Raw genomic sequence first — 26,314 nt, 5'->3', positions numbered from 1 at the left:
TTGCAACCTACACCTCACAAGACCAGTAACACCCACAGTAGCCACATAGAACCATAGCGTGTATTTGTATTAGAACGGGACTACAGAGTTTCACAATACGGATTATGGCTGGATCCAGTCAAGCAACCGACGTCCTTCAATATTTAATGAAAAAGACTCATTATAGCAAAACATTAACACGGGAACAATATAGTGATCAGCGCCCAGGAGTTCACCACCTCATTTCCCATGATGACATCATGTTAAAGTGACTACGCTGTTCACTTCTCTTCCTTCCAAGTCATATACATGAATAACCATACAATACCAAGTGTAAACAATAAATTGAGACACTCTTAGTTTAAGTATTTATTTGAAGTGTTACACCTTTACAGCACATTTCATGTTGTACACAATATAATTTCACAGAGATGTATCCTGTTTTGATTTTGCATTTGATTGATCAAACCGTATTTTATCCAAGGTACAAACCAGGTGTAGTCCTGCCTTTCCCAAACGCCCTGCTCCAGGGGACAGCGATAAACATACACATAATGCATTTTTCCACAGGACAGATTATTCTGGAATATTTTTCCATGAACATTTCCACAACACAATAAGATGTCCATCTGGGAAGGGATCTTGAACGGTGCTATGGTAGAGGCAGCTGTAACATGAATTTAGGAGTTTTCTGGTGGTGCTACAATAACCCTCTTCAAATTAGACATACGAATGCTTTGAACAAAGCCCTCTGAATGCCAGCAGATGGTCATGGCATTCACGGTCACTCAAATCTAGAATTCATTCCAGACCTAGCCCTCGGTAAATGAGAATGAATTCCTTAAAGTGAAAATATATCCTATAAATCAATTTGGTCAAAAGGCTATTTTTGGCACATACAATATTAATGGTAATCCTTAATTAAAGGGAATAATCAGAGTTCTTTTTTGAATATACGGAGGTCTCAAGTCAGAATAGGCTAGATTATCACTGGAACTGGAGGCATAGCACCTCGCTATAAACATGCGTTTCCCATGATAATGCAAGTAGCCACTCCTTGTTTACTTATTCAAACCTGTTACAGAACTGGATGACATCCAAACGTTAGACCATCTTGGAATAAAGTATTACAGCGTCTCTTATCAGTTAACCTCAAATCCTGCTACCTCCATTAATGATTATGCATGGACACCCGACAGTCTGTCACAAGCTGGTTTAAACAAAAATTACAGACCTCCCCACCAGCACTTTGAGGCCTTTTTACTATAGCGGTGTTACAACTTCTTGACTTCATTATACATTATGAAGGGCCAACCTGGGAGCTTCTGCTGCAGGACGAGTTTGGCTGGGCCCGGATAATGTAGTTTATTATACATGTATTTGCTCCCCAACATCTGAAGATTTAATGGTTTTATCACCTGCTGTGTGGAGTTATTGTAATGTAATAAACACATTAAATTATACAGGGCCAGGTCAGCACTTCTTCCTGGAGAACCTGCCAGTGCTGGCCCTTCATGATGAATAGTGAATTGATGGAGCTGAAACTACAACTCTACTTGTGCCGAAATTGAACATGTAATGATTAATCTTATAATGTGTTATTACAAGGTATATATTTTCCCTTTACTCATGCTTTAATAAAGAAATCTCAATTCATTGATGTTCTGGAATCCAATCTCATGGGTCTCAAGGTTAGCATACCTCTAAATGGATAGCATCAACAAGATTAAAACTACTCCCAGGAAGCAGCCATGCAATTCATTTGAGGACATACTGCCTAATAAATGTTCTACTACACTGAAGAGTAATGTACCAAGAATAGAAAGCAGACTGGTAGATTAGGGACTGCATAGAAATAATTATGAGTAGCTTCTGGAAGGACTTGCAACAAGTGATCATGACGAACAATCCATTGCTCGTACAAAAGGCAGCACAGAGCAGTCGGACCGATGACAAACGAAGATGATCGCCTGTTAAGCGGATGGAGATGCCGCCCGTCTTGCCGCCACATTTATAATTTGGCTTATTCCAAGTAGAAGAAAACAAATACTACCCTTATGTGAGAGTGCCAATCACCTACAATCGGCTTAGCTTCTTAAGACAGGTGATACTACAGAGCTAGCAGTAACCAGCTATTTACATACATGTGCCACAAGGACTTAGGACATGACATGGCTGATCAATGCAAAAAGTGGCACTACACAGAGAGAGTAAAAACAAAAGCAATTTAACCAGCACCACAAAACCCTTTTGGTATCAATGTTCTGTCCCTTGTCTGGGTTACATAGCTTAAGTGCACAAAAATTCAAATAGCAGCATTTAAATGATGCCCACCCAAAGAAAAGGGAAAATACAAAAAAAACAAAAACTATGACTTCAAGTTCCACTTGATACTTTGTCAGTTGGGAATCAAGTTTTATAGATCAGGAGCGAATATGGCCAATGAGATACAAACACAGGTAACAAACAAAAAGAAGGAATATTTACAGACACGCACATGAAAAGTTCTAGGTAGAGGGGAGTGGTATTCTTGAGTGCCAGGGGACAGAATTCAATTTCTCCTGCACCCCCTGGTGTACTAAAAGGAAACATTAAAGCTCCTCCAGACAAATAAATGGGAACGCAAGCAAATGAGAAAGCTCCCATATTCAACACTTTTGCTGCCAAAAGAAGAGTTCAACACATTGCATCAGTTTTTCTGGCAACAAAGGGGTTAATATTCACAGTTTTGGTGCACTCAAATTGGCCTAGTATTTACATGTAAACCCAGCATGTGTGCTTGAATGATCGTTCTAAAATACACATTGTCACATTTGAAGCAAAGCCATATGACAGCGCCATAGCTTGGGACACAGCGGAAACCTTTAAACCACTCTTTCTGCGTACAGGAGACCCAAGACAGCAGGAGATGATCAGCGGAACTGGGCCTTCTCCTCCGATCCAATTCCATTCAACAAATAAACATTAGCCAGCGTCTTAGCTTGCTTTTAGAAGTCTTTTGCTGGACCATCAAACAGTGCAAATTAACCCCACAGGGGCCGCAAGCCCTGCCACCCTAAAGGGTTAAAATACAACTCTGTCTGACCTCGGCCATTAGAACCCACATTAAATTAGTTCTATATTAGTGGTGAGCGATCACTTCCTATTGGTAGGATATAGCAGGGATTAGGGGAATAAGGGTACGCCATGTATCCTACAAATTAGATGACAGGAACAGGTCTGTCCGTGTGCAGCATTACAAAGGAGACACAGGCCACTGTGCTGCTCATTACTGAATTCTCCCAGGCATGTAACGTTACAGCCGTAGGCTCGCCATCCCATCAGAGCCTCGTTTCAGCTGCGAGGAACACAAGGAGGAGCAAAGCCGGGTTCTCATCCGGCGTTCAGCTAGATGCCGCAGCTAAAGGTTTCTTCAGTTGCTGAGACATCAGCTCCCTCGCACGTGTGACTTGGATGTGATCGTAGCAGGTGTTACACACCAAAACTGGGTCATACAGCTGCTGGTCAGGAATAGGGAGCTTCAAATGGCAGCAACCGGCGCAGAACACGTTGCCACAATTTCTGCAAGAAGAAAATTCCAGTCAGACCAGCACTTACTCACAATTATAAAGTTACAGCAACGCAACCAGTTTGAAACTGTGCATCGACATGACCAAAGCAGAGATGGAACCTGCAGCTTCTTTTAGTTGTAATAACATCCATACAGTTACCTGTCCTGCTATTTAATTCCCTTAACATGTCTGCTAAGCTGTGTGTATTTCAGAGGTTTGAGGTCATGAAGCAGGAGAGGCCTATGTAAACACATTCTCATCCAGAAAGCCTAAAATTGTGTTTAGATTTTTTTTTTTGTTCTCCAAATTATTGGCCAAGTTATAATAAAAATACAAGACAGCACAGAAAGAAATATATGAAGGAGATGATTTACCTGCAGTGATGCCTGCGTTTTGCTAACCAGAATTCACAGTCACAGTTAAAGCAATGTGAAGCCATGTGGTCCGGAACCCATCTTGTGACCTAAAAAAGCAAAAAAAAAAACAGTGTTCTCAAGATCGATTTCTAAAATAAAGTATAGGTTAAGAGTGGGGCTTTTCACTTACACTTTGCTACACTTGCCATTTACTAAAAATAAAAAAATAGAAACTACAGGGGGACGTAGGATACAGTTGGTTTTTTGCCTGCTCATCAATCATGGATGAAAAAGCTATCCAGACAACCTTGGTTTTGCAGAATGAGTTTCTTGAAACAAGTCTACATGGTGTCACGGACTATTGGTGATCTCTGTGTAGCTGAAAAGGACCACGGCAAGCCAACCATTAGGAAAATTCTACAAGAGGGCAAATACATGCAAGCAATAGAACTGCATCTTCTGCCTTCTTTGGAGCTTGAGAAGCGGCAGGGAGTTACTGTTCTCAACAATGAGCGGTTACCATTTTTAGTATTATTTCATATTATTACAAATGACCGCATTGCCATAATTACCTCCGTCTCCTTTTTATCGACAGGCTCCCAGCTAGCTTCAGAAAGTCTGTCTTCACTTTTATCAGAGTAGAGATCATCCATATCGCTGCCATCGGACTCTTTCACACATGTCTACCATTGACAGAATAGTTGGATAATTAAGAAAAGTTTTGCATGCAATAATGAACACACACAGTACACTTAGCATATACATTGTTATAGTATTCCTTGTTAGAATGGTATGTGATTTTATTAAACAGCTACGCAGAAACCATTCTGTACAATGAAATCATTTCACAAAAATATATGGCCACGAGTATCTTCACCTGCTAAGGCACCTTATAAACGGCTGAATGTAAATACTACGTTTATACTAACGGAACATACTAATCAAAAGCCTCTCTCATAACATAACATTATATATATCTGAACTACACCACTCCTAATGTGCATCTTTCACACACATTTCTGACTTTGCATTTGATGATGGATGAACAAGTGAGACTTGCCATGAAAAAAGGGCTAAGAAAGAGACATTTTAGCAATTAAGGATATTTGTATTATGTTTGATCATATTTCACGTGTTGGTTTTGCTAGAATAAATGCATATCTTACCCTAACAGCCTAGATCAATACCAGAACTGCTCTTTTTAACCCTGGAAATTATTTTCACGTGAAATCAAAGATCTTAAGGGTATTAAAGTATTGTATTATAGTACATAACAACAGTAACAAGTAGAAAGTTTGCTCATAGAACTTACAAAGTCATCTTCATAGTCGGCCTCTGGTTCAGAGGGTGGAGCACAATATTGCCGAATCTCCAGCTGTAGCTGCAATTCCCACACCTGCCTCCGCAGCCGATCCACCTCTTGTTTGTAGCTCGCCTCCATCTGGCGCAATCGCTGTTGCACAACATCGCTGGGAAGCGGCAGACCATCATCATCCTGATACGTTAGAGGAGCAGGAGATGGGCAGGCCAAAGGAAAGAGCCTTCCAGTGTGAAGCGGTTTTGTGTGACAAGCCATTAGACATTTGCAGCTTCTAATAGATGGTCCTGAACAGTGCATTGAGGCAGGGAAATTGCAAGAAATCTTTGCAGCCTCTCTAGAAATATAAGAACCAGAGGTATGCCTTCCATGCTTGCTGTGGAGGCTTCTGGATGAGCAATCATAAGAGATTTGCCGGCGGAATCCCAGGTCTCCAACCGGAACAGACTTCATCATTCCATGCAAACTGTCCCAATTTGAAGTCAGAAGAGAAAACCCACTTTTTGGGACCTGAGACACCATTTTCTTGTCAGTCCTACAAACCTCAATTGGTAGTTTTACTGGTTTGCCGACATCCACGCAGGATACATGACTGGTGGAGACATCAGTCTCTAAGACTGACTTAGGAGCATGTACCAAAACTGGAATTTGTGGCTCATCAACATTTGTGATGGCTACAACATTACTCTGTACATCGAGATTAGTACTATTTTCCATTACAGAGTTAAAATTGTCACATTTCCAGTCTACGTGTTCTGGTTTGGTAATTGATGTCAGTTCCTGTGGATTTAGTTCATTGTCATTTTGAAGTGCATTTCCAGCATTATCTCCCTCACTGGGTTCCACAATTTGATGGCTTTGATCTTCCTCTTCTTCCTGACCCCCGGTTACCATAGGTGGCTGTGGAAGGTCCAAGCTCTCCGTGTCAGCTCCATCTGCATCACAGCTACGAGAGTCCAAGTTACCTTGATGGTTATTTATGTTCGGATCACTAGACGTGCGCGTTAGGGGTCCTCCACTGTCGCATGCAGTCACTAGGTTGTCCATAGAACGTGTTTTAGGTAATCTGTACAGATAAATTAACACATGAGGAAGAGTAGCCCACTTGCACTTTTTATATTCAGATATTAGCATCTAACAAGGATTAAAACCAATCAAGTGTTTAGAAAGATGACAAGCAAGAGAAATCCTTTATGAGGCAGAAAAAAATGGAGTACCTAATATTCTTTATATAGAAACATAGATCTTGACAGCAGATGAACTATTTGGTCCATCTAGTCATTACTCAATTGCCATGACTCTTCTTATTGTTATAGGTTGCTTTGAGGTATTTAAAAGCACTTGTGATGACACCAAGTAAAATAGTCAGAGCTCCGAGTCCCTGCGATCTTTAAAGCAGATTACGTCAAAAAAAGTAGAATAGGCAAGTAGCAACCTTTAAAATATATATGTGAGCATCGCTTACAGGTAGGTTAGTATAAAAGCGGATATATAACCTTCTCTATACTGTGTTGTGACAAAACGTTAAGAGTACAGATGCTTCTCTGGATTGCTCCCCACTCATTTGTACAGATGAAAGAAAATACAAAAAAAACAGCATTAAATACAGCAGAAAGGGTACAAATTATAACACTGAAGTTACGTGTTTTATTAATAAGTAATGTTGATTTTATCTACAGACCGCAAAGATAGATATTGTGGGTAATCATATTTAGGTGCCACCTCTTTTCCCCAATCATTGGGTCGATTGCTTTATGGCAGATGTTTCTAAAGCCATTAGTCACAAGAACCTGCAATTATGTGAGATCTAATGTATCCTACCATATAAGTCCAACAAAATAAGGTGCTGGAGTTAAAATACAGCAATAAAGCACATTGCATTTAATTCCAACTAGCATAAACAGGAAACTAAACAAAAACATGGAGTTTAAGAAAATATATATATATATTTTTTTTATTGGTTACCTGTCCAGAATTCTAGCATTAAAATCTGGTCCTTGAGATGCAGGGATAAGATAGAGTTTCATGCTATCATCCATTGGTGTGCATGGCGAAGATGCAGGTAGGTATACAGCTGTCCAGAGCTGAAGGGCACGGACGTGGCACACTGGGTGAAGAACCTACAGAATGATAATAATGGGGAATGAAGAATCTGGACCAAATTGCTAACTTTATATATATATTTATATCTTGTGCTGTTCGCCAATAATACGCAAAAAAGATGCATTCGAGTAGATAACATATCCCAAACTAAGTTTATGGAAACAGGAACCAGATAAATGCACGAGCAAAGCTGAAGGTTGAAGGATTCGGAGAGATTCTGTATGGAGGAATGGTCTCAGATCACTTGCTGTTGATTCTCCAACCTCATCAGACATTATAGGAGAAGACAGAGCTGTTATCTTGGCAAATGAAGTAGCACAAGGCATTGACTAAAAGGGGGCAATAATTGTGCCACAATTATACTTAACAATTTTATATTTTTTTGGATAAACCTGTGTCATGTTTGATCTTTTCTAAAACAAAATACACAAGAATACTCTTAAACAATTGCAAAGGGTTAAACAAAGACAATTGTTTACAATATTCTTTGTATATTTACCAAGGCTGTCGATATTAGTGGAGGGCACTGTATTCATACTTTTTGTCTCAAACTCCTTTTTAAATTTTGTAAGCATTTAACTTCATCAAAAATTGGAAAATCGCCTTCTGAGTGATTGCTATATTCTCTGTTTGACCTGACGGACCAAAAATAAGCCATATAACGTAGGTAATGATGGAAGAATCTGCTCACCAGTTCGCTGCTAGGCATGTAAAGCAGGTTGTGGAAGTTCTTGTTGCCTGTGCGCAGCAGAGACCACACCGAACAGGTCTGTTTGTAGATGTTGCGCATTTCCCTTTCACAGGGGTTGTTGGCAAGGAACGTGCCGTACAAACAAGAGTATGTGTGTTGGACTAACTTCACCTGCAATATGAAAACAGATGCCATAGACTCTTCACATTTCTTCTGGTTCATTCAAAAGCATGATCAAAATACAGATTCATTTACACCGTATTATAAAAAGCAATAATGATCTACTAGTTTGAGTAGCCTGTAGTTCTCCAGCTCAATTTATACCCTGCCATGTTAGCTATAGCAGTTAGTAGAAAGATATCCCTCTATATGTAAAGAATATGTTTTGCTTTACCAGGAAGGCGTGATTAAATTCAAAGAGACATGGAAACTGGAGGAGAAGTTGATGGATGCAGTCGAGCCACTGTAAGAAGACTGGGCATTGCTCACTCTGATCCTCCACATTTTCCTGATGACCACAGCGATCGCCAAACTTGTGTCCGTAATCCAGCCAGTCTGTTTCAACCAACACCTGGAACCCCTATGGAAGAAGCAGCGTAAACTAGTCTTGCAAAAGGTTGTGGAGACCAGTCACCGGCAAATCAGCTCATACAGCTTCTCACCTCCAAGGTGCGGTAGTACGGGTCCAACAGAATCTTGGCCAGAGATACAATCTGCGGTGTTCTGTCCCAGCCATCTGAGCAGTGAACCAGCACAGGCCGTCCGTCACGATCCACTGCATTAGCCACGACCGTGGCCGCTTTCAACATTACAGAAAGGTGCTGCAGCCATTTAGTACTTTCCAGTGCTGAAAGCCAGCTACAAAACATATAAAGGATTTCACCGCCTGATTGGTAAGTGGCATCTTGAGAAAGAAAGACCATGATGATGGTATTAGTTGATGGGAATGATGTGTTCAGGCCAAGGATTACAGTGATTTTTTTTTTTTAATGGGGAAATCATGAACGTATTTAAGCTTTGCCTAAGAACTAAACTGCAATTTACGTGTGTTGGTTTGTAGATCTCTTTTCTTTACATGCCACTCTAAAACTATTTCTTAAATCTATACACCATAAGAATGTGTATATGTTGGTTAGTTCTTAGGAAAATGATTCAAGTTAGACTTTTTTTGAGTAAAAGGTAAACTTGATATGTACAGTATTGGCCAAAAAACTGAAGATTCGTTCATTGTTTCCCATTAGGGACTGAATGTTTTAAAAATGAGGTGTTGTGTTTAAAATGTCTGCATGACTATAAATTCCCATCATTGGGTCCATAGTAGTTGCATTAAACTATTCCAATGGTCTCAACAGAGCCTTTCAATCCACAATTCAGCCATATGAGAGAAAAAAACAAACAATGAAACCGGACATTTGTACAAACGAGAAGGGACTTACTTTCCGGGATCAGGCACTTGGTTGCAAACAGCTCGGAGGTACTGAAAACTATTGCGGATGGAGTGAATATTCGCCATTCCCATAAACGCCACTTCACAATTTGGATAATATTCTGCAATAAAAAAAATATCAAAACCTCAATGCATGGTGTAAACTTTTAAATAGCTAAGGTGGAGCTTCACACATTCATTAAAAACAATGAATCCCTGTTATGATTCCCTGTACTTTACATTAATTGCTGAATCCAAACACATACTGGCATCAGCAACCAAGAGCAAGTTCCGAGGCTAAATTCACTTGCAGAACAACTAGCATTAGGTATAATAACAGCAAAGAAATTACAAAAAAATAACTAGCAATTCTAGGAGTCTGAGAGGGTAGTAGATAAGTGGAGCAGCCTTCCAGCAAAAGGAGGTTATTACAATGAATACAATTTTAACATCCGTGGGGATGTATTGAAGTCTATTCTCAATAAGGACCAGAGCAAAAACAGTTCTGCCAAATGGTTATCCATCATGTCTTACACTTGTTTTTAGTATTATCATAGCATAAAAATAAATGTTCAGTTCCACATAGAAACATTTTGCCTCATTTTATTTTCTTTATTTTGCTGGGAAAATAAAATTGTCATGTGATGCGTGTATATATATGCTGGCAGGTTGTAGTTATGGAAACTAAACTGTTAAGCTGTTTCTGTATTGTTTATATTAAGAGGACAGAATACAAACATGGATTCACTGCAGGTTATTTGTTTATCATACTGGAGCGTGCAAGTAATCTTTTCTCTAAGAAATGCCGGTTTCCCTCACCTTCACATTCACAGCCGCCTCCTTTCGCTCGGTTTGCCACGGCAGCCGTGTAAGATCGGGCATCCAGTATTAATAGCTTTTGGGGGGCGCCTCCACTGTCTATCCCCGGACAGGCGGTTAGCGAAGAATCTGCGGCATAACCATGAAACAGATCGTTCAGCGGAAACATCAGGTGCCAAATCACAGTTCTAGCCTATAGGGAATGGTATCCCTGCACAACACATCAACAGAACAGTTCTCTGCTTCCATCTATGCAGGTCTGCAGAATACATAGCCTTACTCCAGGGAATAAAACAGCAGAGCTTTGAATATAATTGCACCGAACACTTAATATAGAACCACATCATAGTTTGTTTCTTAAACAAAGGATGATTCTAGCAAGCAATCCAGTTAGAAAAAGTTACCAAAGTCTGTGTCTCCGTTTTCATTTCCCTCACTGATGCCTTTGTTGGTGAAGTTTCCATTAGCCGCACGTCCTCCGGGGTTAAGCGCACAGGCCTTCGCGATCGAAGTTACCAAATACTCATCATCTGCATTGCGCCAACCCCACCAGCTGATCTCCGGCTGGCTGCAGCGGGTAATCACTGCCCCTGTTCGCGAGTGTCTAACAATGAGATGGAAAAATGTAAAAGAACCACTTCCACAAAAAGTTTTTTGTAAAAAGATACACAGTAACAAACAAAAAAAAAAAAAAAAAAAAAACACACATGAAAGGAAAGCGGTCATCACACTTTATTTTGCGCTGAGACCACTTTCCCTTTCATGCTGTAAAATGTATCATTTTAGTATACCCTAATCATTCAGGGATTTGTGGGAACTTTACATTTGTCTCTATAAAGAGTTAATAAAAAATATATATACACACACACACACATATATATTATATTTATATATACAAGGTCTGTAATAAAAAAAATGCACTGCAATTCTTTTAAATCCATGCTACTTCTACTGTGGGCAAAAGCTGTAGTCTGGAAGTAACAGGCTCTCTACATAACACGGGGAAATAGCAACAGTATCTATATATCTACATTATTGTCCATCACTAAATTATAAGCAAAAACAAACAAACAACAAAAAAATATTACTACCTGTAAACCACAACTGGAATCCTTTTCCATGATCTGAACGAAGCAACATTCTCGAGTTCTTTGTCAGTGATCCATACAGGAACCAGAAGCTTCTGAGGGTAACTTGGACAGAGCCTGTGTAAGACAAGAAGGATAAAGTACTATGCCGCGCAAAACAGCAATATAAATTCAGTATGGAAATATAAAACACATTCTTAACTTAACAACATCAAGAAAAAAACTCCAGATTGTACAACCCAATGAATAATAAATCATACGTAGATGAAATAGATGCTAGATTTCATAAAACGATCAGCCAAACTTGCATGGTATTCTGCGGTTTGCATCTCAACCAACCAGGTAACACAAGCATGGCTCTCATACAGATAAGTCACCGCAACTCCCAGCACTCTCAGCCAGAGGCGTATCTAGGGTATGGCAGCTATGGCTCGTGCCATAGGCGCCATTTGAAAGGGGAGCCAGTGAGCGGCTTGTAAACGCCGTCTTTTTTTTTTTTTTGGATGCGGAGGAGAGAGAGGGGCGCCTAGCAACGGCTCGGCGCCCATTCTCCTCCATGAGCCCTCTACCTCCGTCCCGGTGCCGGCATTTCATGCTGAGCGCTGTAATATGACGTTATATTTCGGCGCTCAGCAGCGGGCACCAGCGAGCGGCTTTTAAAACAGTCTTTTTTTTTTTGATGCGGAGGAGAGAGAGGGACGCCTAGCAATGGCTCGGCACCCCTCGTTCTCCCCCGCATCCAAAAAAAAAAAAAAAAAAGGAAAGCGTTTAAACGCCGCTCGCTGGTGCCCGCTGCTTCACTGCTGAGCGCCAAAATATGACGTCATATTACGGCGCTCAGCAGTGGGCGCCGCAGCAGTGCAGGAAGACAGAAGACTCCCGTCGCTGGACCTCAAGGTGAGAGACCTACAAAGGGGGAGAGGAAGAGGGTAGTAGGGAAAGGGGAGGGAAAGGGGTTAAGAAAGTGACAAGGGAGGGAGAGGGGGTAGTAAAGAGTGTGAATTAATGTGTGGAAGTTAGGACAGGGGCGCAATTTCAGTGCTTGCCATAGGCGCTATTTTCACTAGATAGGCATCTGCTCTCAGCAAAGACAGGCCAGTTAGCAATGATAGGATCCCGGCTGTAAACTCCAGACCTAAATGTTCTTCTTTATTGCGTAAAATATAGGATTGTGACAGGGCTTGCCCGTATCTGGCACCGAAGCTGCATGACAATTCAGGAGACGTATTACGCAACAGAAAGTTTGTTCTCACTTGTAGTTGTTGTTGATCTCAGACACCCTCCAGGCATTCTGCAAGTCAAAACCCATTCGAACCAATTCCATTTGAAAGCGGAATTTCACATGGTCACCTGAAACAAAGGCATTTCCGATGCAGCATATTAGCGGTTTATATCATAACATAGAAAAGACACTCCCCAAAAAACAAACCGCTAAAAACATGTGATGTAGGGAACAACTGTTCATAAATGGAACAGCTATGTGAGCGATCCTTGACATGGCTTTTTAATTTCTAGATGTAGGCCCAACAATTAAGTATTCATTTAAGACTCAAAACCAGAAGTGCTAAAGGAGGCTAAATAGAGACTGGATCTTGATTACTTTGGGTCAAAGCCTACCTGGACGGCAAAGGTGGACATGGTGCTCCTCCTCATCGGTGCAGACTCCCTGGCACCACGCGTGATAGGCAAACGCAAACAGATCTTCTTGTTTGGTCGGACGTACAATGGCCCTACTTAATCTTGTCAACCATTCCTGGCATTGCTTAAATGTGGAGAAGTGGCACCTGCAAAAGAATCGCAGTAAACATCCAACACTGAAATATTACGAGAACTTACAGTCTTGTGGCCCATGTCAGAAAACACTTAAGAATGACTTAAACGGTACGGACTCCTCATTAAATAAACTCAACAGCGCAAGCTGACATAAACCTTTGGTTTGGTGCGATCGTGACTTGATACATCTAGCGCTTAACCAAGGATACAATTTCTTCTATTATATGTAACATTTTCACAGTATGAACTAAACATTGCGAAATGCAGCGCTGGGTGTGTTCATTATTCTCTTACACAAAAAATCCTGTATTTTCTCTGTAGTGGGGCGTCTGGGCCTGCCCTAGTCAATATCAGCTTACATTTTCTTATTTAAAAAAAAAAAGGTAAAAGCATAATAAACGCTCCACATGTGCTGCCTTTCACCCGGTACAGATCTATTACTGCACCGGTTTCCCTGATGGCACAACAGGCGGACATGTCATTCTCGCCAGACTGAAATTGTCTGAACAAAAGAACGCGCAGCTTTCATGGACAAGGCCTCTGAAAACAAATGAGAGGCGCCGGATACTACAGAGAGGGGAAGACATTCTAGCGAACCGTTTTCACTTTGGAAGGGTTGCTTTAACCACTTATATATCAGCAATATAAATGTAGAAAACAGGACACCGTAATAGAGTTTAACTCATTGCAAAGCAGCAGCCATTACCTTACTACTTTGGAGTCTTTGCAGATTATCTGCAACTGGAACATGTCTCGACTCTCCGCGGTCTCGATCATCCTTAAAGGCACCTGCAACAAGTCAACAAGTTTAATCATATTCACACTACGGAGTCTTCATCGTCGAATCACTGCCGGCGGCACAGGTAATCCGACTGATCAAGAAGGTGCAGCGGCTTCATCAGCCTTGTTAACCCCCCCCAAGCATACGGTTCTTGCACTCACATTGATGACAGAATCCTTAAACTTGATGTGCAGTCTGTAGTTGGAAATCGCTATGAGCGCATCATTCGCACTCCCTAAATACTCCACGCTTTCACCCGGCAGCACCTGGAACGGTACCTAAGGATGGACGAAGACAATCATACGGACAATTACCACATCATACAGAGAGTTCATTCATATTTATGAATTCATTTACATCACACTTATTTATCACTACCTGACCTTTACAAACACATCTTTCCCCAATGATCCAAAGCCTTTTCACGCCGTTACAGTAGATTTCTGGTTCCACCCCACAGAAGGACACATTCAGTATAAGAGACTGATAACCTGTCTACAGATGGCCTGATAAACGCCGTTATAAATACAGGAACCCCGAACACTGCAAACGCATGTTTCTAACTTCTCTATACTATGCTTTGAAGGATCGGACAAGTCAAATGTTGCACTTATTTCTACACCCGTCAACAATAAGCAACTTATGAACGGGGGGGGGCGACTTAATGGCATGGAATAATCATGGGGTTCCTGGGAACATGAAGTCAGCATGGCGGCTTCCATGGAATACACATAACGAGTTTCAAACAAAGATACTGCATTTTTTTTTTAATCCGTAGATTGGTTTCTTAGTGTATTTAACCAATTGAAGTTTTTGGAAAAAGTAATGGATCTGCTTTAACAAAACGCTCATACAGAAATAGGACTCCAAGTAAGAGAGTTTTCCTGTTAAACATCTTGGGTGTTCCAGTAAGCCGAGGATCCGTAAGACTTCTGTAGAGGATAGTCCCATCCACCGGTCCCTTCGTGTATCTGAAACTTGCATGAAGATATGCTTGGCAAACGTATTGAAGAAGCGCCATATTAAATAAAAGATTATGATAATAAAGTGCTGACTTCGGATCAGATAATTAAATATGTTGTCCAAAACAGAATGAAAACGGTGCCGCTAATATTTCCACGGCACCGACGTTGCCATCGGGAGGGTAATGAACTAAATTCACTCAGCAGATTTTTCCCACTGATATTTGGAAATATTAATAGATTTGTATTTTGCATGCTTGGTGTCTATATTTATTATATTTATTCAGCCGCTGAACAGTTTTAATGCCCAACAAGGAATTTTTAACATGTTAGTGCATCGTAATAATTAGGGGCTGCAGATACACCAGGTTTCAGGAACTAGCACAGTATAGTCGATGCTTATCAAGAGATCTTAAATCTCTGGCAGGTAAACAGGCCATGGCATCTGGACTATAAGAAGAGTGCTAGTACGCGCACGCATGTTCCGATACTCAACAGTGCAAATTAAATTAGTCACATGAATGAGTTTGGTACCCAAGGAGTCAGGGAATAATAGAAGTCTATCTTCACTAAATGGAGAATTGTGAAGAGTGTGCTAGATGATTTCGTTTATTATGAATATCCAACTGAGCTTCTGATGCAGCAAGCGCTTGGCTGGCCCTGTATAATGTATAGCTAAATCAGCAAGATTTTCTTACATGCTTAATTATGATCCTGAGATTAAATGGATTCAGGAATACCCAGAAGAAGCCCAAGCAAGCAAAATTACAACCACCATCTTGACATAAAATTTAGGACATGTCCTCCATGTGCACCCAGACTCTCTCTCCTGGAACCTCATGTAGTTCATGCCGAGCCTCGTGTCGAGTCTAGCGCTTTCCAAAGACTGAAAGCTCTTCCTACAAAAACGAATGCAACATAATGACCGGTATTCAACACCTCAGCGTCTTAAAGAGGTTCCTCCAAAAAACTACTGGAAACCTCCTACTACATTCTTTGTCCAGAAGCCGGCCCTTTGAGCTGTACTCAATATAATGCACTTTGCAGGGACACCTCAGTCCTTCTTGCCGGGGGAAACTTGCCAGCGTCGGTCCTTCTTTATGAATATCGAACCGAGGGAACTCACCTGCAAACTCCTCCATTGGTGAGCGAGCCAAAAGAGTGCAGTTTGCATTTGAAAAAGGAACAGCGAAGCAAATAGTAGATGTTTGTTTTCCTTCGCTGATCCCAGGGAAATACTGCACATCCCCCTTTACGCAATCCGAAAAACCTGAAACTATGTAGATTCCAGAAAAATGTGCTTGTACTGTCTAACACATAGGAAGTCCTTCAAGCAGAGATCCCGTTAGCATTATTAGCGATATAATATCAGATTCTGCATGTTAAACGACCGACTTCTCCATGGTGGCCATGTCACCGCAGCTGGAGGCTGGAGCACGGAGGGCCCATTTGTATCCCTGTTTAGCCTATTTCTTGATGTAGTTGCCATTTGACATCACATGCGAATGATCCATTCAGCCCAAACGTCCTGAACGCACGGCTGTCGTTTCCACATATGCTTTGGTACATGTTCATGTGTATGTTATCCATTATACTCGGCCAAATGTTATATTACAGATGCGTAATGCTGACTAAGACAGATAAACAACCGAGAGCATCCCGTGTCCTCCCGGCTGTCCGCCGACTGGAATATTAATGTATTTTGCAGGGAGAGTCAGTAATCGGAGCAGCTCTTATGATCTTACAGTTAAAAACTGTGTTTGTGTGTCCGGCTCTCACCATTCACACTAATCAGGGGTGGGGAGGGAGGAACAAATTAGAAACAGATATGGGTGATGTTCCTTTATATTCAATTTACCAAGGCCGCAGGGAATGGATAAGTCAAATGTTTTATCACATCTGAAACTCTTACAATGAGGATAAACTTTTCTTTAAAGTTCTGAATTAGGCGGTTTTCATTTTATTCACGTTTAGTCCATGCTTGTCCAAGTGATTTAAAAAAAATTAAGAAGAAATGTTTTCCTCCAATAAAACAAAAAGTGAGCTTTAAAGATCAGAAAATACATTTCAGACAGTCTCAGCTCCGTATAGAAATTGGTTTAAATAATATAAAGCAATTGGCGGCGGTGAAAATAACAAGCTTGATAAAATTCCGTGGCGGTTAGTCAGAGGACCCGAAACACAAAAGAATCGTATATTCCTTTGAGCAAAAGATCAGGCCGCACGGCAGGGAGGCCGCCCCGCGAGACGGTCTGCATGAAGCTGTACGCGGAGATTCTGTATACAGAAGCCTTCCGCAGATCATTAGGCGGCAGGTACGCCGTAACACCATGTAACCCGTTACTAGAGAAACATCACCATCAAAGCAGCCCAGCTGAATGAGAAAACTATAACGGAGGGCCGAGTGGCTGCTACATGAAATGGCATTTAAAACATACATGTAGCGGCTCCAGTCACAGATACCATGTGCACAAAGGATCATGGGGGTGCATGACGGCTCATGTGTTTGCCTAGGAAATTAACAGTTATCTTATACAGTTAAATACTCGTATTCCCAACTTGTGTCTAGTGAATTCATTCGGAATCAGGACTTGTTATGTCCAGGTAGGCTGTGAAGGGCAAACATAGACATTCATGTTAAAGGGACAGATCACAGCCTCAGAAAAGAAGAATATTAAGCGTATTCTCAGATTCAGAGAAAAAAAAAAAGGGAAGTATTCTTTAGGTAGAGGCTCTGGAGCTGCCGCCTCCTCCGTGGTCCAACGATTCTTGCTACAGATTTGCGACGGTTTGTTAAAAGCACTCTCATTGAAATGATTTCGGCATGCGCATAGGCGACCCCAGCAATGTCTGCGGAGCGAGCACTGGAATCGGACAGGTGTTCAGCATCTCATATAAAATAGATAATGGCATATAGGAGGATTCTGCATACGGTGGCTGGAACATACATTTCATAGAGGTAGACGAGAAGCCGTTTTGGGGCAAAGCATCTATTTGTTTCCGTAATGACCCCAAATATACCCCAAGACCCTACGGTCTTCTAACTAGTTTAATATAGTCACTTCATGCGCTGCTGTTCCCGCTTACACGTCCCGACCTTTCCAATCGGCAGCAGCTAATTATAGCTGAAAATCAGATGCTGTTAAATACTTCTTATGAGGCAACTGTAGACCCCTGTCAGCATCATGTAGGTTGTGCAAAAACATATTGTGACACACACACACACACACACACATACATATATATATATATATATATATATATATATATATATATATATATATATATATATATATATATATATATATATATATATATATATATATATATAAGAAATGACCCAATATTTCATAAATACTGCTGGAAAGAGGGGGGAAAAAAACACAAATCGTCTATTATTTTGATAAGTTACTGCACGGGGATTTTTCCCACGCTACCTCTTGTAGTATCTGTGCCACAGGGCGGGGGCACAATGAAAGGTCAAAGCCGTGTCACAAGGTCTTCTCATGCTCAAAGTCCATCACACAGCTCTATCTACACCACACACACACACACACGAACCAGTTGACATGCAAAAAGCTCCCGTGTTCAGGAACATGTGTATAAAATACTTTTATTTTATTTTTTATTTTTTTTCTTCTCCGGATGCCTCCGTTCATCTACCTCTTTTGCCTTTTGTATTTTCCCAGCACTGATTGGCAGCTTTAGAGATGCAAAAACTCAACCTAGGCAGCTTAATTTTTTCCTTCAGCACAGGTTGAAGACTGCAGATCCAAACACTAGCAAAGTTCTTTAACACGCATTCTGTACTTTGACACTTTTTCCGGAATGATTTTACGTTGTACACATTGCACTGATGGATTTGAACACTTGGCATATGACATATATTATAATCTCTGAACCTTACCTGCAGCTTCTCCTCCTCCTTCACCAGCTCCCTGGGTGGAAAGAGATCCTTGGCTTGGATGTATTCCAGACTGGGAGGCTCTTCACCCTATTGCACAACACGATAAATAAATCAACACGGAAACACTGTGGATCTAATGTACTAAACTCGTGACTCACGACGGTTTGTTAAAAGCACATTTACATGAAAAATAAACTCATAATAAAAGTCCAGCAGTCATCATTACCTTTATATAGCAGGGCAGTGTCACCTATATCACTACTACTACTAAAGGGTTTTTATATCAATATAAAGCGGGGTTAAATACCGTAACAGCAGTAGGTGGCAGGCAGTACGCCGATTCTAGTTTAGTCAAATACTTTGAGTGTATAGACTGTAGGAACTGCTGCGTACATTGTTGCCGGATAATAAGACAATAAAATAATAATAATAAAATATATTCACTGTGCTGGGGGCAGTTTTCCTGCTGAACAGATTGTAAACAAAAAACAAACAGTAGTGACCCCCCCCAAAAAAAAAATAAATACACTAAAGGATCCAATTTTAAAAGAAAAGTTCAGAGCCTGTGCATCATTAGTTGCAGTTTCTGGTAGTGCCCAATTATTATTATAATTTTTTTTTTTAAATATAAAATGACCAGTTGTAGCGGTCTTTTGGCTGTAATGCAACTTTGGGTGCGACTGCAGAGCCAAGCAAAATATTAGAACGGCCAGATACGCGAACGCTGATATTTCCATATCCTGGAACGTCAGGTACCGGAGCAGATGCCAGAACGTGAACGAGGCTGTCCGCTTCCAGTACAGCAACTTCTGTCCTGAGAATAATCGAACAGAACATCGCGCAAGCCAAGAGCAACGCTGCACTTGGAAGAATTACAGGAACGTCCGGTCACCGGGTCTGGGTGGGTAAGGAGGCTGCGTCGCCTAAATCACACTCCATCCCGCAGCTCATCCGCGCACGGAAATAGCAGAAAACATTCATTAATGTGTTCAGCCAGTGCGACGGTATATCACGTGAGACTGCTGGGGCTTCTGTACATAAAGAGTTAAACAGGCTACTTGTCATGGAATCCGGCCTCAGTGCTAGATTGTAAGCTCACAGGAGCAGGGCCCCGTCTCCTTTTGTACCACTTTGTTCATTGTGATCCTCATTTATTTTACCGACTCTGCTACAGAATCTGCCGGCGCTATATAAATGTAACGCAAGTAATAAAGAGGATGATAAAGGACTTCTGTGCTAATCTTGCAGTAAGAGACAAGTGACCCCTCAAGGACTGATGGACCGTCCATATGCGGATATAAACAAACAGCTAAAAGGGGGGTGGATTTTAATCTGTGTGCGATTAGCGGGGCGTCCTCGCAGCCCACCGCACTTCATCATAACCCAGCCCAGGCCATGGGGGAACCCCACAAATGGGATCATCCGGAGTGCCTGCAACATGCGCAGCAGCCAAAACAGCACATCTCCAGGCAGGATTCCTGAAGTGGGCTACAAGGATTGGCCAGCACTTTCTGAACAAAGCCCGAATGTGCTCATGGTGTATAACTAGAAATCTATTATATTACACAGTCATTTCATATCACACACTACACATATATACAGTCATTTTATAATTATATACACATATAATATATACAGTCATGCACACGCCCCCCCCCATCCAATGCACCCCTTCACAGAGCGATACAGTTACCCGAACCCACCCCACCCACATATAGTACCCGTATTATGGAGCAGAGATGCCCGCCAGCCCCGGTGCATTTGGCATAGCTCTCCATCACCCTGGCAATGCCCCGGCATACACCCTGCCCGGTACCATTGCCCCCCCCCCGTACTCACGAAGCAGCTGAGCACCGAGCAGTGGGGGCGCGGCGGGGGCACGGTCATGCTGACAAGGGCCGCCGGGACCGGCCGCAGCTCTCGCACAAGGGCCGGGCCGGTGTCACCATCACGGCTCCCGCAGCCAGAACCAGCTCACTGCAGCCGCTCCATCCCTCGGCAAAGGAGGGAGGAGGCGGAGGAGGAGCAGCTGGCCCAGCGGCCTGTGTGATGCCTCCTCCCCTGGCTGGGATTCGCACGCCCCCCGCCCATCTGCCGGATGAGCAGCCCGCTCGATGCCAGCAGCACCGGGCACCTTACCTGCCCCCAGTGCTCCGGGCCACCCGTATGATGCAGGCCTGACAGACACGCACTGAGCAGCCGACACACCGATACCCAGGGCAGGGGTTACAAACCATTTCTCTGCGGCATGTAGCGTGGCTTCATACTGTATCTACTGTATCGGGCGCAAACACCCTGCGAGTCCAATACACAAGAAGAGGGGGCTGAAGGTCACGGAAATGACCGACTCCCAGAACATAACACTATAAATTAACATACACACTCGTGCTAATGCCACACTGTAACAAACAGCACACGCTTATAAACATGCACACACAGGCCAACGCTATACATATATAAAAATACACACTAACACTATGCACACACTGACTCCGGTACTACACACACACACACACTGACTCCGGCACTACACACACACACACACACACACACACACACTGACTCCGGCACTACACATACACACACCGACTCCGGCACTACACATACACACACACACTGACTCCGGCACTACACATACACATACACACACACTGACTCCGGCACTACACATACACACAGACTCCGGCACTATACACACACACTGACTCCGGCACTATACATACACACACACACTGACTCTGGTACTACGCAAACACACACACTGACTCCGGCACTATACATACACACACACACACACACTGACTCTGGTACTACGCAAACACACACACTGACTCCGGCACTATACATACACACACACTGACTCTGGTACTACGCAAACACACACACTGACTCCGGTACTACACACACTGCTCTATACACACACACTACAGTATAAAGACGTTCTCAATGCTATATATTTGCCACTGGACTAGCCTACAAAGTACAGAAAACCTCCTGTCTCTATAAGATTCTGTAGCATCTCAAACAAACAGTAAGCGGTACTGATCCAGATGGCCACCTCCAGCAATCTGGAAGTTTCTGAGACCGTTTCAAGGGAATCCTTGAAGAACAAAGCGTCTGAAAAAGTATTTTTGAACAGATGTCACAGTCGAGTCCGACATCATGCAGCAGTTACAAGAATGTGAATTATTAATAAATCCGGAAGATGGGAAACATCATTCAGTCTTAAGTTAATCAGGAAATTCTCCAGGCAGAAAAAAGGACTGTTTTTCCTTTTATCTTTTTTTGGTAGAACATTATCTCTTTTAGAAAATCTCTAGTCATGTTGAATGGATACATACACATATATGTATATACACACACTCCTGACTGGTCTGTGCAGTCCCATCCGCAACAAACTGCGATGCACTGTGTGATCCAACATCTTTCTATCAGAACCAGCATTAACGCCTTAACAGTTTTGGAGATGCTCTGACCCAGTCGTCTCGCCATCACAATATGGCCCTTGTCAAAGTTGCTAAGATCCTTACCCTTGCCCATTTTTCCTGCTTCTAACACATCAACTTTGAGGAGGAAGTGTTCGCTTGCTGCATAATATATCCCACCTACTGACAGGTGCCATGATAACAAGAATAGCAGTGTTATTTACTTCACCTGTCAGGGGTCATAATGTTACGGCTGATCGGTGTATATTCTCACACACACTAGAGGACTGCATTGGGAGGTGGGTCGCTGGGGTTGCGGGTGGTCAGGCACTGTACTTGCGGGTCTCGGTAATCCCGCAAGGCTGCCTTCTCGCTGCTCCCTTACAGCGTCTCCTCTCTTGCTCCGCCCAGGAACAAAACAGAGTCACGTGATGCAACATCACTTCCCGTGACTCCGCCTGGTTCCTGGGCGAAGCAAGAGAAGAGATGCTGTGAGGAAGCAACTCGAGGGCAGCCTTGCCCGCCCGCTCCTGCCACATTTGTGGCCAATAAAGCTCACCTCCTTACCTAAACTACAGATTTCCCGCAAGGCTGCCCTCGAGTTGCTCCCTCACAGCATATCTTCTCCTGCTCCGCCCAGGAACAAGGCGGAGTCACGGGAAGTGACATCACATCACGTGACTCAGTTTTGTTCCTGGGCGGAGCAAGAGAGGAGACACTGTAAGGGAGCAGCGGTACGTCTTGACTTTAATGCAGTGGCAGGGACACCTCCCTAAACAGTCCCCGCAATGCATTTCAGGGCCTTGAGAGGTCATTGTGATGACAATGGCATACACAACGCTATCCGTATTGACTAATAGTGCAAGAAATAGGTAAAACTTACTTCCCACTGACCTAGTGCTACATGTAAAAAGAGCAACACCCATGCTCACTCCCCCTATCCATACTACACTATAGGGTACTATATAAGGGATGGTTGATATACTAATATATTATGTCATACCCCTTGAATATATGTTTTTAAGAAGCACTGCTCAACTTCCTGGCACTATAGAAATAAAAGCTAAAAATTAAAATAATGAGGATGATGATGATGGCTGGAGGGTCCCTTAAACAAATTAGTGCACCGCATCATGGAAAGGAGGGAGGGTTTACAGAGTGTTTCACATAGAAACGGGGAGGAAAAAAACAAAAAAACACACACACACAACACAACATGAAACTGCTGCTGTCCCAAAAACTACAAAAAAAGACTTAGCTATGTTCCACTTGGCAATGCAGCAATATTTTTAGACAGGTGAACATTAAAAGTAATAATCGTCACATTTTGTCTTCAGTGAAAGGGCATTTCTCTGGGTATAAATAGCTATAACTTTTCACTCTGAAAATACACTTGGCTTTCACACCGACTCTCCCGAGATTCTCAGCTACCATTAGAAACACAGCTTCGTGGCGAGCAAGTGTCACCGCGTGTTAATTAAATGTAAAGAAAACCCAATCATATCAAAATAGCATGTCGCGACATACAGTGAATGTAACTCTATGTTCACGGTTGGCAGCGGAAAAATGCCAAAGCTTCTGTTTATACGCACCAGATACATAAAACCTAGTAAGGAATACCATGTGTGTATAGAATACCTATGCTGTTCAAACCATTTTCCCCACCACTTTTGTTGAGTTCAAGGGTTAAGGCAGGTGAATTCTAGAGCCAATCTGTAAGTATGCCCTAAAAGCACAGAATCAGATGCACACAGACGCCGACAGTAAGCAGACATGCCAGTGTTCTTCTGTAAAGAGAAAAATCTTATATTTCAGAAGACATTAACGTCTATCATTCTGTTATTTAAACAATTTTATGACTACTATGAGGGATCCAAGAAATGTCCAGCATTATTCATGAGCCGGCTCTTCCTTCTTAGAGGACAGGCGCTTTTAGGTTCCTGTTGAGCATCTGCTTGCGCTACATGCCCAGCATCAAGCTTTGCTGAGCCAACACAAGAGAACACAATACGGAGAACACATTAAAGGAACAGCTTAGTGCACCTTCACCAACAAATAATGCATACTGCACTATTTAATGTGGAAAACAGAAATAAAGTACTTGCCTTAGGAAGAAGCTGCAGCTCTAGAGCTGCAGCACACATGCCCCCTTCTGATTTCTTGTTCAAGCTGCAGTAAATCTCTCCCATTGAAATGGAGCCCTAGCCTATGCCCACAGGAGGTCCCAATAAACTCTTGTATGAGCTTCTGCTGGTGGGACGTATACTGCTGGGGTGCAGCAGGAAAGGTATCTCCTGCTCACCAAGGAGTTGGGGGGGTAGAAAGAGGCAAATATGTGTGTGCGCGTGGGGTGGGGGATTCCACAGTATCCCTGTATGCATTTGCAATCTATATTTACTCAGCCAATAAAAGGCATCATTCAAACTCCACTTGTCTTTTGTAAATGGGGAAATGCTTACCTATGGGGACTACCCAGCCATCATATACAATAGAGCGCATGTTAGCAAATTCTTCTGTTTGGGAATACAGTAAAGTAAATAAAGAAAGAGTTATTCTGGCCAAAGGTAAGAATTGCAAAATCAAGACAGACCAGGTTACAGTTAAACATGAATGCATTATTACATTACAAAAACGGATCGCAAGATAAACCCAGCATCACATTTCTGTATAAGTACATTGCCATTTATCCTTGACATGCATTTTGCAGTGTAATAAAATGATTAGTATGATATTACTACAAGATCTCCATACAAGAAGTAACGGAAAGGCACAAGACTGTAAGCTCGTTTGAGCAGGGCCCTCCTCACCTGTTGTCTCTGTTAGTCAATTTGTTATGTTACATACTACTTGTTATGTCCTGTCTACCCATTGTACAGCGCTACCGAATTTGATGGCGCTATATAAAACAATAAATAATAATTTAAAAAAACACCCAGCGTGTTCCCAGATAATTGTGTTGCACATGTTGCGATTGTGGTGCACATTAGAAAACAATCAATGGAAAATCAGTAAAGGTCACCTTAATTCCTTTTTCTGTGTGCTAAAAATGCCAATAATTGGCCTGAATGGAAATCACCTTTGCTGTTTAGTTGGTAACTTCTTCTTTTCTTTTTTAAACTGCGGTGCTTTCCAAAACCTAGAAGATTACTAAAGTTCGATGTTAAAGCTACCATTATAAACATAGGTTTTGAATGTTGACCGTTGAGTGCCTGAAGTTATATCACTTAACCTGACATCATGCCACCAGACGCGATGAAGCCACTCTGCAGGACAAAGTTAGTTACATGTGTCTAGTCTAATGCAGTTACCGCAGAAATAAATGTAATCTAACCTCTGTGTATAGGGGTCAGTTCCAGATAATTATCCAACTTGCACAGTAACACTTTAAAGTATTTTTTATACAATCTATGTAAATACAGCGATCACTTAACGTATCTGTCAGATAAAGAGAATATTGAAGCGGAACGGAGGGCGGCGGGTAATGATTGACATATGAAGGCTTCCGCACGATTAATATTTTACAGTAGTCGTCTCCTGTAGACGATTAGCCTTTTTAATTCCAAGTCTCGTGTGTTTTCTATTATCTCCTGTCCTTGACAATCTGTGGGCTTTGACTGGGTATTCGTTACAAAGTGTCTGCCAAAACATTCCACCAAATCGGCAGAACAGCCCAAACCACCTCCGACACAGTTCCTGATTAATACAACCCAGCGATTCTACTGCTGCTGACCTAGAATAACCTGTTACAATATTCCATTGTGTTGCAGAATATGATGGGACTGTATAAAATCAATAAATATACGACTCTCGCCAGTCCTATGATTGCGCCGATTTAATAGGTACATGCCGGAAATTGGAAAGTACCAGCCATTCAGTGAAAGGGGAACTGGCCCGTCGGAGATAAACCTGTAAGTGAAACAGGTACTGAAAGCCAACTACAATGTGGGATTGTTATTATATTTTTCCATGCTTACATTTCTTGGCTTTTTACTTTACTGATCGGAAACAGAATCCGACTCCCTCTGCTCATGGATCATCTGTGAAGTTATTCTCTTGACTACATGACGGGCGAAAGGATTCTAAAACATGAGATATAGCAGCTCTTAAAGATATTTAAGTGAAAAATTGTTAAATA

General features: G+C 42.1%; 1 protein-coding gene across 2 annotated transcripts in view; it reads right to left on the bottom strand.

The window, feature by feature from the left end:
* Positions 1-1,386: 1,386 nt before the first annotated feature.
* The window catches only part of MTMR4 (myotubularin related protein 4), a 30,590-nt gene continuing 5,662 nt past the window's right edge, over positions 1,387-26,314 (bottom strand). The window contains exons 1-18 of one of the 2 annotated variants that reach the window (XM_053457241.1): positions 20,594-20,818; positions 18,755-18,841; positions 14,047-14,163; positions 13,811-13,893; positions 12,949-13,115; positions 12,585-12,681; positions 11,335-11,448; positions 10,648-10,847; positions 10,244-10,372; positions 9,435-9,546; positions 8,661-8,856; positions 8,393-8,578; positions 7,999-8,169; positions 7,170-7,324; positions 5,199-6,270; positions 4,459-4,569; positions 3,905-3,993; positions 1,387-3,540 (exon numbers count right to left, since the gene is read on the bottom strand). In XM_053457241.1, the coding sequence (XP_053313216.1) occupies positions 3,363-3,540; positions 3,905-3,993; positions 4,459-4,569; positions 5,199-6,270; positions 7,170-7,324; positions 7,999-8,169; positions 8,393-8,578; positions 8,661-8,856; positions 9,435-9,546; positions 10,244-10,372; positions 10,648-10,847; positions 11,335-11,448; positions 12,585-12,681; positions 12,949-13,115; positions 13,811-13,893; positions 14,047-14,163; positions 18,755-18,841; positions 20,594-20,641 (3,312 nt within the window). In that variant the 5' untranslated portion in view covers positions 20,642-20,818 and the 3' untranslated portion in view covers positions 1,387-3,362. Of the gene's footprint in view, positions 3,541-3,904; positions 3,994-4,458; positions 4,570-5,198; positions 6,271-7,169; positions 7,325-7,998; positions 8,170-8,392; positions 8,579-8,660; positions 8,857-9,434; positions 9,547-10,243; positions 10,373-10,647; positions 10,848-11,334; positions 11,449-12,584; positions 12,682-12,948; positions 13,116-13,810; positions 13,894-14,046; positions 14,164-18,754; positions 18,842-20,593; positions 20,819-26,314 lie in introns of those variants that run through there. The other variant, XM_053457242.1, reaches the window with a different exon arrangement.

The sequence above is a fragment of the Spea bombifrons genome, chromosome 2, assembly GCF_027358695.1.
Source record: "Spea bombifrons isolate aSpeBom1 chromosome 2, aSpeBom1.2.pri, whole genome shotgun sequence".
Lineage (NCBI taxonomy): Eukaryota > Metazoa > Chordata > Amphibia > Anura > Pelobatidae > Spea > Spea bombifrons.
This window is presented reverse-complemented; position numbering and strand designations above follow the sequence as displayed.